The following is a 14,640-nucleotide window of genomic DNA, read 5'->3' on the forward strand; positions in this document are numbered from 1 at the left end:
TAGTCTTTTACAATATGGTGAATTAAGATTTGAATTCTTGCTGGAAGAAGTACTTATATTTAGTACCTGACAACGTCTTGAAACATGATTGCCCTTTGATAGAATGATACCTATGCCTAAAAAAATACTCTTACAAATGATATATAAAAAAAGTTATAATGATTCTTCCTTCAGAGGGAAAGAAAATGGTTGTGCCTTAGGTGCAGAAGAATAGAAAGGGGACAAGACTCATCGTTACAAATCCAGAAAGCCAACGAAAGCACAAAACCACCACCCTGCATCAGCTTTAGCTTTTGTTTCAGTCCCATGAAACAGTATAAAATATTATCTCTAACCAGAAAGCACTCCTGATATAATAGACTTATATATATATATATATATATATATATATATTCCACACACAGACGCAGAGCAAGCATCATCTTTGAGTCCAAACAGTTACTTTTTTTGGGCTGCTTTTTGCACCGTCACTTGCTTGCCGATTTCAACAATCGTAAGTCTCCTTTCTCAAGTTTTCTTATATTCTTCCTTCTGGGGTTTGATCCAAGAAAGCTATGATTCTTGAAGCTTTAGTTGGTTAGTTTATTTATATAAGAATATCTGTGCAAGATGCAAAAACAAAAAAGGTGAAATTCTTCAGAATAGGAACTCCATTGATGCTTCCCTTGAGTTGTAATAAATCTTGGCTTCTCTAACATTGTTTCTTCAAGCAACAACAAAGAACCCAAATCCATATTCTGCAGAAATAATGAGTGAAACAGCTCGCCCTTGCTGGTTTTTTACCTTCTTCTACTTGACTCTTCTCTTCTTCTTCTTCAGTTCAGGTATTATTATTTTTTTTTTTGGGTTTTTGATTCTGAATTCTCTGGTCTCTGTGGTAGCATTTTGTTTGATTTTACATCTGTAGTTTCAAGCATTGATTCATAGCTTGACTAGTGAGGAAAATTTCGGTCATTAATTAACGAAGAGCAACAAATTATTAGTACTTTTTTGTTTAAAAAAAAATAATGAAATTGTTTTGTGAGTAAATAAATTGTTGTTCATTGAAAATGTTGTTACTTCAGAAATATTAATTGAGAGTGCTGGCAGTAATATCTTATATTTAAAGGTGTTTATAGGATCAATCTGAACTGATTGAACTTTTTTCAGGTTTTGATCATTTTATGTATGATTTAGATATTATTAAGTGATTTATTTCTTAAAATAATATAAATCCATTTCAAGAACATACTTATTTTTTTTCCAAAAAAGAAAAGTCTGATGAATACATTCATCACCCAAAACATCATCTCCTTGCTCATTCGATTCAATTTGGTGTTAATTGAGTCAACTAAATTGGATTTGACACATGAAAATTCAATTTTACCTTAAATTTAAAATTTTATTCTATTTAAATAATTGCTTATTTGATTCAGTTGTGAACACTTCTATTTACTTGTGCGAGGGAGGGAAAAAGACTAGTGCTTCTTACTTCATCACCAAATCAATTATTCATGCTACATTTAAGCCTCAAATTAACAGAAAAATATCTATACCTTAAGCCATAAATAGCTCCATATAGTTGTGATCTTTTGAGCAAAACTTAATCCATCAAGTCTAATCTAGTAGTATACTAATCCCATTGGGTTTCAGGTTAAGATAGAACTCAAACCCAGATTCAATCTTCTTTAGACAGTAACCTCTTTAGACTTCAAAAAGCAAGTCTTTGAAATCCTTGGTTTCTGTTTGCAGGTGTAGTAGTGACAGCAAAATTATTAACAGATGAAGAAAACCAAGAAATTTTCTCAAGATCTGACTTTACTCAATTAGATGATGTTCCAGTAGTGAACCCTACAACCCCAGGGACAGATAATCCATACCCCACAGTGAACCCAACAAATCCTCAAACACCAGACACAACAGGGCAAACCCCAACAATTCCTCAAACACCAGACACAACAGGGCAAACCCCAACAATTCCTCAAACACCAGACACAACAGGGCAACCCCAACAATTCCTCAAACACCAGACACAACAGGGCAAACTCCAACAATTCCTCAAACACCAGACACAACTGGGCAGACCCCTCCAACAGTCCCAAACACAAACACAAACCCTAACCCTAATCCTCCTGCAACATCATCAGGAGGGGGTCAATGGTGTGTTGCAAGCCAGGGAGCTTCAGACACAGCTCTGCAGGTGGCTCTTGATTATGCTTGTGGCTATGGAGGAGCAGATTGTTCAGCAATCCAACCAGGAGCAAGCTGTTATAACCCTAACACTGTCAGGGACCATGCTTCTTATGCTTTCAATGATTACTACCAGAAGAATCCTGCTCCTACAAGCTGTGCGTTTGGAGGAACTGCAACACTCACTAGCACTGACCCAAGTAAGCATGCCACCACTCATAGATCTTTCTATGTTGTCATTTTCGGGGGAAAATTATATTTAAGTACTTAGTGTATATTTGGATAGTTTATATTTGAAGGCTAAACTATTTTCAAGTAGTCTTACCTTTAGAGAATCTATGAAGTAGGATTAGAATGTGAATAGAATCCTACTAAAAGTGGTTGGATTGAGTAGGAGAGACTTGGTATCCCTTAATCAAGTTCAAGAATTTGAACCTCGTGAATTGAAGAAAAATACATTAGAGAGCTACTTTCTATTTGGACCCAACAAAACAAATCTAAATTAGTCAATGATACTGAATACCAGATAGTTGTAAGAGGAAAAAGAAAGACTGTGAATAGAATCCTAGTAACAAGACCATAACATTTTAATTATTACCTTACACTGTTGCAGGTAATGGGAACTGCCGCTATGCAACTCCCAAAACACAAAGGTGAGAATCAATAGAACTTCATCTGGCAAGGAACAGAATTTGAAAAATGTGATTAACACTATACCTTATAATCCTTTCTTTCCCTCTCTGATTGCAGCATTAGTCCACCAACCTATGTAACTCCACCAAGTCCACCAAGTCCTATTATGACTCCAACTACTCCAACTACAACAATGGCTGGTGGTGGATCAACAGACTTTGGTTTGGAGCCAACAGAAAGCCCTAACTCAGCCACATCTCTTTCTTCTTCCTTGCTTTTGTTGTCCATCACATGTACCATCTGGGTCTTCCTTCTGGTGCCAAAGCACTACTAGATTGGAAAAAAGATTCAATTTTTCTTCGGGGCTCTGCCGCTCGCTTATCCACTCATTTTTCTTTATGGGAAGCAGAGAATCACATCAACAGTGCATATTTGTTATGGAAGAATTCTCAGTCAGGCTCAATCTATCGAAGATGAATAGATTAAATCAGTTATGAATAGAGAGATATGTATGCACGTCAACATTGGTTCAGACTGAAAAGTTTTGTCTGACATACGTATTTCTCTTTTTGTTTAATTGGTCTATGTGTCTTTTGGTATGTTAGGTCTAGTTAAGAATCTTCCTTTGTTATTTGAAGTTATGCTGTCAAAATTTATGCTATTTTTCATCGTTCAGTACCCTTTAGTTGATCATTAAGCAACAGAAGTTGTAGGATCAATCACCAGGCTGTTGAAGGCAATTTTCTGCAGTATTAGCGTAAAAATTATTGGATAATAGTTTTTCATTTAGAATTTTTGTAAGCCTCTGAAACCCATGTCATGTATCCCTCAGTTTAATAAATGAAGTACGTTAGTTACATTCAACAACTTACTAAAATCAAGTTGCAAAAATATCCTTACATGTCGAAAGTCTTGAACACTTCATTTATCTCTTAACTTTTCTTTTTTCACTTAACTTCTGTAGATTCTCGTCTAATCTTTTTTTTTTTTTTGGTGCCTAATTTTTCATTTTTCACTTACCCCTCAACTTTTCTTCCAAAATAATGAATAATGATCATGAATTATGTTGTTCCTCAACGTTAAGTCATGAAGTCAAGAAAAATTGAGTTGAAAAACTGGATTTCACAAGTCTGACTATCGATTTTCTTTCTCCTTTGTCAATGGTTGTTTGGCCATTCAACAATCATCTGATCTCTCTGCCCTGGGTAAGCTCTCAACGTACTAATCATTCAATGGTGTAAAAAGCCACACATCCTCGGAAGCCCAACTTCAAAATTTGGAGTTACTTTCTGTATTAATATGATAAAAAGCAACCAACAAAAATTAGTTTAGTTAGTAAAGAGTCAGCTTATAATCTACAAAGTCGTGAGTTTGGATCCTGTTGCCAATGTGAGGATCTTGTTAGTAGGTGATTAAAAAAAAAATGATAAAAAGCAAGCAAAGCCTCCTGATGCCAAAGGAAAAGGAAAAAAAATTTAACAAAAAGCCTTCAGTTCATTCAGAAGTTAAATTATTTCATGGAAATATATGTTGTCATTTATGCAGATAGTTGAAGTGAGCAAATATAGGCAGCAGATAAAACTACTCATACAAAGAATAACATGACAACAATTATAAGAAATCTTTGTAGCCTAGGCTGGGTAGTGGTAGGGTTAGCAACTCCTCTATTATTCTGTAAATGCTACAGCATCAGCCATATACACGTTTATGTATGCTTTTGTATCACTTTCTCATGGAAAACATGAATGCATGAATGTAGAAGGTCTAACTGGAAAACATCGCCGCCAGGCAGGGGCAAATTCTCCATGATCTCTAACACGAACTGATCACAGAAAAAAACTTTGATATTTACAGATTTCAAATTAGGATATGACACTTTCTCCAAGTATAATCTAAAGTGTTGCCCCATGGCTCAGACAAGAGTCGAATGCATATTGAACACTATACAACTTTATTGTTTAGATACTGATGCTTCATAGTTGAACCCAGAATTAAAAGTCGGTGCTTATCAGAAATCTGCCAGTTCCCCAAGCTGGGTTAGAGACTTATTTGCTGATGACTGTGAGGAGCATCATCAGGTGAACAAATCTAAGATGACATGCTTGTCTCTGCCGCCTGAGAAATCCTCTGGCTTTCTTTTCTTGTTCTAAGCTGAATATCAATGAGGAAGTAACACTTGTTCTGTTCTCTTACATAGTGGACATGGCCATTCATCCTAATGAGGATTTTTCTTGACATGTATAGCCCTAGACCTTCCTGTGTAGTCCATTTATTCCCACCTTCAAACATTTCCTGAAGAATTTCAGAAGGAAGACCTTGACCGGCATGGGTCATTCTGCATGGACAGGATAACAAAATGAGACCTTATTCTCTGTAAACACAAATATATATGTTTCTTAACTGTCACTTTAGAAAAATGATGGCTTTAATCAAAAAATTAATAATAATGATAAGATTTAGATTATTGAAACCAACTTTGAACTGTCTCAATTAGATCTAGACAATGTAGATGAGAAGTGCATATTCTACACATTTTTAAAGATTTGTAGAGTATCTGCACTTGCATCGAACAAAGAAATTTCCCCCACTTTTACAACCCAGTATCATTCGGAAATTTTTATTATTTCAAAAATATTTCTTCTTTGTAAAATTAAATGTTTGTTCATTTGTTTCCAAGTCAAAAGTATATAAATGGGGGCACAGATGTTATTTGATATTAGAGTTTGATAACACGAAATTGTCAAATCATTTATTTTCTTGAATATTTATTTTAGATTCTCCTGTGAAATTACAAAATTTTCCCCGGTGATTTTGTGAAACTGCTAAGAAACATCTTTTAGACATTTGATTTTTTCAGCCTATCTTAGAAAAATGTTTCCACGGGATATTTTCCCTTCAACCTCACCAAAAGCATTTTCACTTACATTTTCAATGAAAATGAAAACAGAAAGTATCAAACCATATAGACTCGATATATCTTGAACTCAGAACTTTTGTTATATAATATGATAGCAAATCTCTTAAGCGGAGAAGCATTAGCAACCAATTAACCACCTGTGCTGATCATCATATCAAAACGAGGGTCAGTTTGTGTACCTGAACTGCAGATGAATAAACTCACTTCCATCCTGTATTATCTTCAGCCCAGGTGAAATCTTTATTTCTACCCAGCCATTGGGAGATGGTGTGTGGCAAACCAAATTGATCAAAAAGTTAGACAAGACCACTTGAAGCCTTATTTGGTCACCGAATAGAGTAAGCGTTTTAATTTCATCAGGAATTTCATGAAAGAGCTGCAAGTTTCTTTCTCTTATCAAGATCATGACTTGGCTGACAATGGCATCTAGGATATTTCCCAGAAAAAACTCTTCTATTTTTAGCTGCAAAGTTCTGCAATATTAGCATTACATGTGAGAAAGTTTGGAATACTAATTGTCTTTTATACAAGTATTTACATAAATAAAAATATTGCAGTGCTAAGTAGATAATGATGCCTTAAACATCAGTGATAAGTAGTGATGAAAGGAAAGCACAATCTTATACAGAGAGTCCATGTAGGGTAGAGAGCAACAAGAGACACTCACCCTTCATCAATACTTCCAAAATCCGCATCCTCAATAATTGTCATAATTTGTCTCTCACAAGCATCACTAGTATCAAGAAATTGTTTCTGATTTTCTGAGACAGCTGTATTTTGCAGTAATTTTTGTGCAAAACGCAAACCATTTAAAGGATTCTTTATCTCTTGTAATATATAGCCCAATTCCCTAAACTCAGAAGGCCTTCCTCTGCATTGTGGCCTTTGTTCTTCTGAGGGCTGTTGCGGGTCTGGCGGTACAATCTGCAAGAAACAGAAACAGCCAATTATTTTACCACCTGCATCAATCCTCTTGTTCGCTGTCAAGCAAACCTCCACAAGTTCCTCCTTTCTGTTGAAAAATCTTATTGGCAACTTCTCAGAATCTTGGCCACTGATTCCTTGATATAATAAAATCATGAAACTCGTAAGTGAATCTTGACTTCTTAATCGACACAAACCTCCAAAGATCTCCCCGGGAAGCATTTTCCCAATAACTTCATCTCTTTTCCAACCAGTTAGCCTTTCCATGGCTGCATTCCATTCAGTGCAACAGGCATTCTCATCTGAAGCAAATATGGGTGGGATTAGTGGATTGGGACTCTGTATGATTGCTTTGTAATCACCTTCCAACTTGATAAATTTGTCCAGAACAGATTTCTCATGAGTGATGTCTTGACCCACAAAGCAGACCCCAACAACAGCATTTTTGTAATCCCTACTTGTGCAAGCATTTGCCTTAATATACACAACTGATTTTTGCTGATGCGGACCAAAGTGTTTCAACTTCAACTCAACATTTTTGTCCTCCTGACCTGGAGAATACATGACTGAATTATTAACCATAGCATTGTACAAACGAAACTTGCGTAGGAATCAGCTATATTTTTCTTCAATAAAGGTAGAAAGATAGTTTTGAAAAAATAGAAAGTAAAATAAACATGCAAATCATAGTTAACACTAGTGACTTGTTCCAACATTCATTCACAGCAGTCAGTGGAAAATATCTGAAAAGTTCCTATTTTCCCAGAGTCCCCGAAGTGCAAGCATTCACTCATGGGATAATGAGCTGGAAAGTCTCGGCAAAAGTATCATGATTTTGCACTTGCATAGGAAATGCTGCTAAATGAGGGCTAATGATGAGAATAAATGCCGTGAAGAACAGAAAGAACAAGTCAACTGGTCAAGGAAGAGTGGGCCACCTGTATCTTGTCACAAGATATGCATCTATTCATACTAAATTAATTCAATAGCTTTTGGAAACCAAGTGAGGTGGTCAGGCTCCTTATGGTTTTAACTAAGTTTCATGAATTGATTACTTCATATGACCATAAACGAATTAGATTCTAAAGATGACCCCTCTATCCAGTGGTGATGCAAGGCAATTAATCAGATATCCCATGGCATTCGGCTTTGATACTAATGTGAAAACTTGAGGTTTTTAAGATTTAACAGTTTTAGAAGAAAAGATTTACCTTCCAGGGCTCTTTTTAGAATATTATCAACGGTTTCCCGTGAGTCCTCAACCACAACTTCATTTACAAGAGATTTTCCCATAGCTTCGCTGGTTTGCAGACCTGTTAGTTCGGCAATTTTTGCATTCCACCCATTGGTTATACCAGCTGAATCAACACCAAAAATTGGAACTGTTGCTGTTTCAATCAATCTGACCATTTCAAATGCCGCTGAACTGAGTTCTTCTATCCCATTCCCGCCCATATCAGTGTCCTCTTGCTTCACATGAGTTAGAGCCTTAGGACCACAGTTCTCTGCATCTTGGAATGAATCTCTCATTATAAGCTGTAAAGAGTGAATAGCATTGATTTCTGACGCTTCCCATGGCACACTTTTGCTTTTTAATACTTCAAGAAATGCTTTAAATGAAAGTCTAGGGTTCATCTTTCCTCCATCATCTTTATCCTCTGGGTGGTGCTTGGCTCCTCCCCATTTGATTTCCTTAGCAGCATGCGACCTGAACCAGAACAAAAAATCCCTTGAATTGATCCTCGCTGTTGCCATGCCACAAACTGCATCCCCCAGTGAAGCAGCATCCGGGTAACCAGCATCAGCCAAACTATCTGTGCTCAAACCAGTTGAGTCCCCATGACTACTAAGTAGCCATTCTGCAATGTCTTTTACCTGTGACTCAGTTGGGGTTGTGCCTAATAGCCAACAGCTTCCACCAAAAAGCAGTGCAGCACCGTCACACTTCACAAGATCCATTATACTAGGAGATTGGGTGACAATACTAGAAGGAGCATCACGAAGGAGCATGTCACATAGTAAGGTTTGGGTTTTAAGAGTTCTCTTCTCTGCCATCTGCGATGCCAATTGCATCTCCATGTGGAGCTGCAATCCAAAAGCCTGCATTAAGAACTCACAAGCATAGCGAAGTGGGAAAGGGACATGACGCGGTGAGGTGTGGTGACAAACGAGCAATCCCCATAGCTTTGTGGTATCGTTTCCATTGACAATAACAGCCATAACCAGAGAAGCAATTGAGCCCATATTTTCCATGTACTGTGCGTGACATTGATGTGGTGACCTAAGGGTAGAATTGACCAAGCAGAGAGGCTGCCTTAACTCTTCACTTTGAATCACCTTAACTGGTTTTGCATGGCAATCACAAATCATCCTGACTCGGTTTTGCTTGAATAAGAAGCGAGCAGCTTGAGGGATATCCGTGGCAGGGTAATGCAAACCCAAAAAGGGCTCTAAATCCGACCTTCTGATTTCAGACACAACCTCCCCATGATCATCCTTATGGAACTTATAAACCATAACCCTGTCATATCCAGTGAGCTTTTGAACTTCTTCAACAACAGCATCACACAAAGCTCCAATATCTCCCCCAGGAAGAGATTGCAGCCTTGAAATTGCCCGTACAGCTAGTTTCTGAGACTGTACGGCGCCTGCAAGTGACAATGCATGATCACTAGACCTTGCAGGCTCCAAATCAACTACAATTCCCACATCAATCCGATGCATTATAGCATAAAAATGCCTCTGTGTTGTTCTGGAACAGACCCAAATGGGGTTCAGAAGCGAAATTTCCCTCGACGCTGCAGCTTTTGCAAGGGAAGCCCCAGAAGAAGGCGTGAAGAGAGTAGTAGCATCAACTCCAATCAGACTAACAAATCGTTTTGAATGAGATTTTCCGTTTAAACCCAACATTTCAAGACAATTCTCACTGTACCCAATTATCCGAAAAGTGGGTTCTTCAATCGCAAGCATACAACCAAATGGCTGAACAAGACCACCTCTTTGGATTCTTGACAAGTAAGCCGTCATTTTCTCGTCCGACACGGATTTCGGAGCATCAAGAATCGACCTTGAGTAATCGAACGACTTGCCCGACACACCAGATTGCTCATACTCTGCCAAAATCCCTGCGTCCGCGCTGTACTGAGCAATTGCTTTGTCTTTATCGGAAATTCTAGCACCGGTCTTCATGTTGCTCGCAGGTGACGTTGAGAAAGAGGAAGACGACGAGGTCGCGTCCTTCTCTATCTCTCTGCTTTCCTTGCTCATTCTTATAAGGCCTCTGATTCTCACAAGGGTTTCTGATTCTTCTTCAGTCAGAAACTCATGAGGGTATTGAATCTAAAAGGCTCCTTATAAGTATAACCCACATGGTTCAGAGGTTTCTGTGGTGTGGGTGGATTCCACACTGAGGATTGCTTGCACACGTCCTTATCATCATATCACAGCTTGTGGGTTACGTGCTGCTTAAAATCGTTTAAGCACTCGTATATGAGTATGCAATACCAAAAGCAAAAGCTTCGTAATCTGATATGACATGATAGTCTCTCTCTGGCCGGCTCTGTACGAGATATTGAAATTTGAAGAGGGAGAGCTTGACTCCCGCAAGCAAACGCAGTCTGTTTAGATCATGCAAAATTGGACCGTCCTGTGTTTCGCATGTTCACAGTCGTTGGCATGTTATGCGGAGTGTAAACTATTTTAACATTATTTTAATAGACTCAACAAACTGTACGGATATATAAAAGAAAATTAGTTGGCCAAAAAAAGATAAAAGAAAATTAATATTCTTTCCCGACTTAGCTGTGAAACTTATTCTAGTGATCCTATTTATAAGTTACTTTTAAAATGTTTTACATAAATTAAAAAAATTTTAAATTTTTTAACTCTCATTTAAATTTCAATAACTTTTTAACTTTATCCCTATTTAATATACAATATACCTCATATAAATAAAGTCAACATAATAATAAATGAAAGATAAAATTATATATCCATATAAAAAATTGGAGAAATTGCAAAAAAAAACATTGGAATTGTAAAAACGCAGATAGGGACCCTTGACAACTTCACTTTGGATTTTGACAAGAATAATATGCCCTCAAGTTGTCAAAACCCAAAGTGAAGTTGTCAAGGGTCCCTATCTGCGTTTTTGCAATTCCAAGGTCTTTTTTTGCAATTTTCTCTAAAAAATTTCTTTTAGTACCTTATAAATAAGACCAAAAAATATTTTCTCTCTCTGCCTTATAAATAGAACCAGAAGAGTATTTTGAAATCAGGAATATTAAGAATATAATTAAAGTTGATTAACACCTTTTTGTCTTTTAACAACCGAGGTATCTATTAAACAAAAAAAAAAAAAACAAGTGAGGTATGTTTAAAGTATTTTTTGATCCCTAATTGATTATATGTATCTTTTTCCCATATATTTCACATTTTTTCCACTTATTTCGTCTCTCATTTACGCTTTTAGAAATAGGAGTATATTTAAAAAAATAAATTTTACATATTTATTACTTTTAACTAATTTTAATTGATTTAATTTGATGATTTATTAATTTATATGACCTGTGAAAAATTACATGGTACTTCGCTATCAAAAAATTATTTAAATGGTACAGGCAACTTTTTTGCCCAATATGGAACAGACAGATCTTGTTTGATGATTTTAATTTTTCTTCATCACATTGGTGGAATACATTGGCCCATGTCTCTGTCTTTATTCCTCTCTGTTACTGATATTCTGCAACATTTAAAAAAAAAAAAATCAAATGCATTGTTAAAATGAAAAGGATGTATAAATAGTTGATGACATAAATTATCAATAAAAAATTGAATAAATATTACAATATATTCAAACTTTTGTAAAAAATAATTTTTTAAGAAAACAAAACTCTTCCTTATATTCCATAAAAAACACATAATTTGGTGATGCAAAAGATTCGGATGAGTGGATATAGAAAAGTGTCTGGTCAAAAACAAAAAAAGGATATAGAAAAGGGACAATATGTAAAATCATAAAGCAGTGATGATCGGCAATATATCTGTGAACCTTATTCTTTCTAGATTTCAATATTACTGATATTTATAATAACGACTAGAGTATATATTTGGTCCTTTAACTTTATACAAGATTTTAATTTGATCCTTTAATTTTAAAAAGTATATTTTTAATCCTTTAACTTAAAAATTTTTTTTAAAAATGATGACATTAACATCTTAAAATGTTAATAAAATATCTCAAATGCTAACATATTACATTTTATTTTCAAAATACCCATGATTGTTACAAAAAATCATCATTGAAGTCTAATTAGGGTTAAACGACCAAATGTGTACTTTTTAAAGTTAAAAAACTAAATATATATTTTAGCCTTATAATAACTAGTTGATTAATTTAGAAAGATTAAGAAAGTTAAATAAATTATTTAATTATAACCTATATTATATGATTTTTTTAAAAATACTTATGTGTATTCATATCAATTTATAGGTCAAACAAATTAGTTTGAAAAAAGATAATAAATAAAAATACTTTAAAATAATTTTTTAAATTTTTTAAATTTTTTAAATTAGTTAATTAGGTCTTCATATATTAAGGACCAAAAATAGTATATATGTGAGTGTAAATTTTTTTTTTTTAACATTCATACATGTGAGTATAAAATTAAAGTAGTACATTTGCACCTAATTTCAAGTTAACTTTCACTTTAGTTTCTTTAATCTAAAAAATTTTGTTTTAATTTTAACGAAATATGTGAACTTAACAAATTTAAATATTGACTCGATGATGAAAGATAATTAAATGTTGAGAAACCATGCTTTAAATTTTAACTTTCTTAGGGTCAACATAATTTTTATCCTTGAGTTTGTTTCTATTTTGATTTTGATCTTTCAAGTTTAAAATTATAAGTTTTGGTCCGTCAAGTTTTTATCTATTTAAAATAATGGTCCATATAATTTAATAAAAATCTGGACCATTTTGCTCATTGAGGGACCAAAACCTATGATTTAAAATTTAAGAGACGAAAACTAAAATTCATGCAAATTTAAGGGACTAAAAATTATATTAATCTATTTTTTAATATAATCATTTTTATGCTCATTATAAATACTTAAAATTTTAATATTTTTAATATTTCATTAGACATTTTAATTCTTTAAAATTAAAACATACTTTGTCAACATTTACTTATTATCATTTAAATTCACTGAATTATTATTTTTCACTAAATGAGACTAATAATATTAAAATTAAGGAACTGAAATACACACAGCAGTGTTTGGTTTCCCAGCTTTCACACACGTCCGGACGAAGCTTTTCCCGCATAACTATAAGTATGAACATCACTCTGAACATTATGAAATTGTTTTTCATAATTGGTGATCCATTCAAGAAGTATCAACTTAAAATTAATGTGTTTGGACAAGTAAAAGCTGTCATTTTCAAAGCGACAGTTCTCCCTATTCCCGCTTTCTTTTCCCCTATTGACCATGTCCATTGTCCAGCCAGCACTCCCTCGTGAAGGAACCAAACATATCTGATATATCTTCCTGATTTGAGTCATGATTCTATAAATTGTATTATTTGGATTGGTAAAACAAAAAAGCTTGAAACTTTGAGTGAAAGATGGCCAAAAAAAACAAAGAAACTTTGAGTGAAAATAAGGGATTTAAGCTTGATATGGATATGGAGCTTCTTTGCAATGATGTGTGTTATTTGTTTTCCAAATGTTATGAGTATTGTCAGATAGTAGCCAAAATTAATCTCTTTTAATATATGGAAAACAGATTATAAGGATTTTCTTAACTAAATTTGCTCTATATAAAAATGTTAAATTGGAAACCAAACCTTCAATCAAAGAGCCAAAGAACCCTGTATGATTCTCAATGCTCAATAAAGAATACGATTGTTGAATATTCATTTTTCATTTTACATTACATTGTGATTATGATGTCAATGGAAAGTTGTTCAATCATGACGCAGTTTATTACACTTAGATAAGGTTACTAATACCCAAAGATACTCCTCCGCTCCTTAATATAGGACCCAATTGTTGAGTTGATTTTAGTCTTAAATATAAGACTTATTTTTTATATTTATCGATTTTCTCTAAATTACTCCTATGGATACTCCCTCAACTATAATCAAATAAAAGAGGAAGAGAGGTATTAAGAAAAATGATTATGGTATTTTAGGAAAAATATATTACATTTCTTATAATTAACTAACTTACCTGACTTCCTTAATTTAATCAAATTAGTTAAATGGGTATTTTATTAAGGACCAAAGGAGTACTTGATGGACTAGTTAGATCACAAAATGAGCAAAATGAGTTTGAGTCTCATCTTACTAAAAGTTTTTTTGAAAAGAGACATCATTATAAAGTTTTGATCCAAATTAGTCAATTGATCAGATACTTGATTATAGGATCTTAATTTAAATTTGATGTTAACATGACGTAAGTAATTAAATTAATTGTATTAAAAAAGATTGTGATTATGAAACTCAAACTCATGACTTACAAATTGCACTTTTTATTACAAGAAAATTTGACAAGTAACAGTTTCATTATTTAACACCAAGACCACTAATTTACAACTTTCATACTTCCAAAATTTACAAGTTACTATGAGTATTTATCATTTGAAGAAGACTGACAATTTCATACTGTAAATTTATTGTTTTTGCAAAGAAAGATCATAAGCCTTTATAATAACTTTATAAATTCAGGATTCGCACAGATAAAATATTTGTAAATTGATTTTCCTGATAAAAATGTGCTTGGATAAATTAAAAAAAGGACATATGGGTAATAAAAACATAACAAAATTATCAATTTATTCAATTTAAATAATAATTTTTGGTGGGTCACATCGCCAAAACGGCAAATTGCACAGTAAAAAGGACCATTAAACATTAATGGAAGTAAGAAGACAAGGCATGAAGAGATTGGTAGGTGGGGGCCCTCTGCTTCAATACTGGCCACCAAAGTGCT

The 14,640-nt window shown here is 34.2% G+C and overlaps 2 protein-coding genes across 2 annotated transcripts; one reads left to right on the forward strand and one right to left on the reverse strand.

Annotated features, from left to right (window-relative positions):
* Positions 1 to 1,893: 1,893 nt before the first annotated feature.
* Positions 1,894 to 3,358, forward strand: LOC114759402 (PLASMODESMATA CALLOSE-BINDING PROTEIN 2-like; the record flags this gene model as incomplete). The annotated part of the gene is made up of 3 exons (XM_028948575.1): positions 1,894 to 2,369; positions 2,783 to 2,822; positions 2,920 to 3,358. Coding segments are annotated over 3 exons (733 nt in total), but the record flags the coding sequence as incomplete, so codon positions are not given.
* Positions 3,359 to 4,627: 1,269 nt separating this feature from the next.
* Positions 4,628 to 10,259, reverse strand: LOC114759407 (phytochrome E). The gene is made up of 4 exons (XM_028948585.1): positions 7,855 to 10,259; positions 6,387 to 7,194; positions 5,899 to 6,192; positions 4,628 to 5,137 (listed from the first exon to the last, which is right to left on the reverse strand). The coding sequence occupies exons 1-4, from the start codon at positions 9,908 to 9,910 to the stop codon at positions 4,891 to 4,893; spliced, it is 3,405 nt and encodes a 1,134-aa protein (XP_028804418.1). The 5' UTR covers positions 9,911 to 10,259; the 3' UTR covers positions 4,628 to 4,890.
* Positions 10,260 to 14,640: the final 4,381 nt, after the last annotated feature.

This window comes from Neltuma alba, unplaced genomic scaffold, assembly GCF_004799145.2.
Source record: "Neltuma alba isolate B1F8T4 unplaced genomic scaffold, ASM479914v2 tig00001591_pilon, whole genome shotgun sequence".
In the NCBI taxonomy this organism is placed as follows: domain Eukaryota; kingdom Viridiplantae; phylum Streptophyta; class Magnoliopsida; order Fabales; family Fabaceae; genus Neltuma; species Neltuma alba.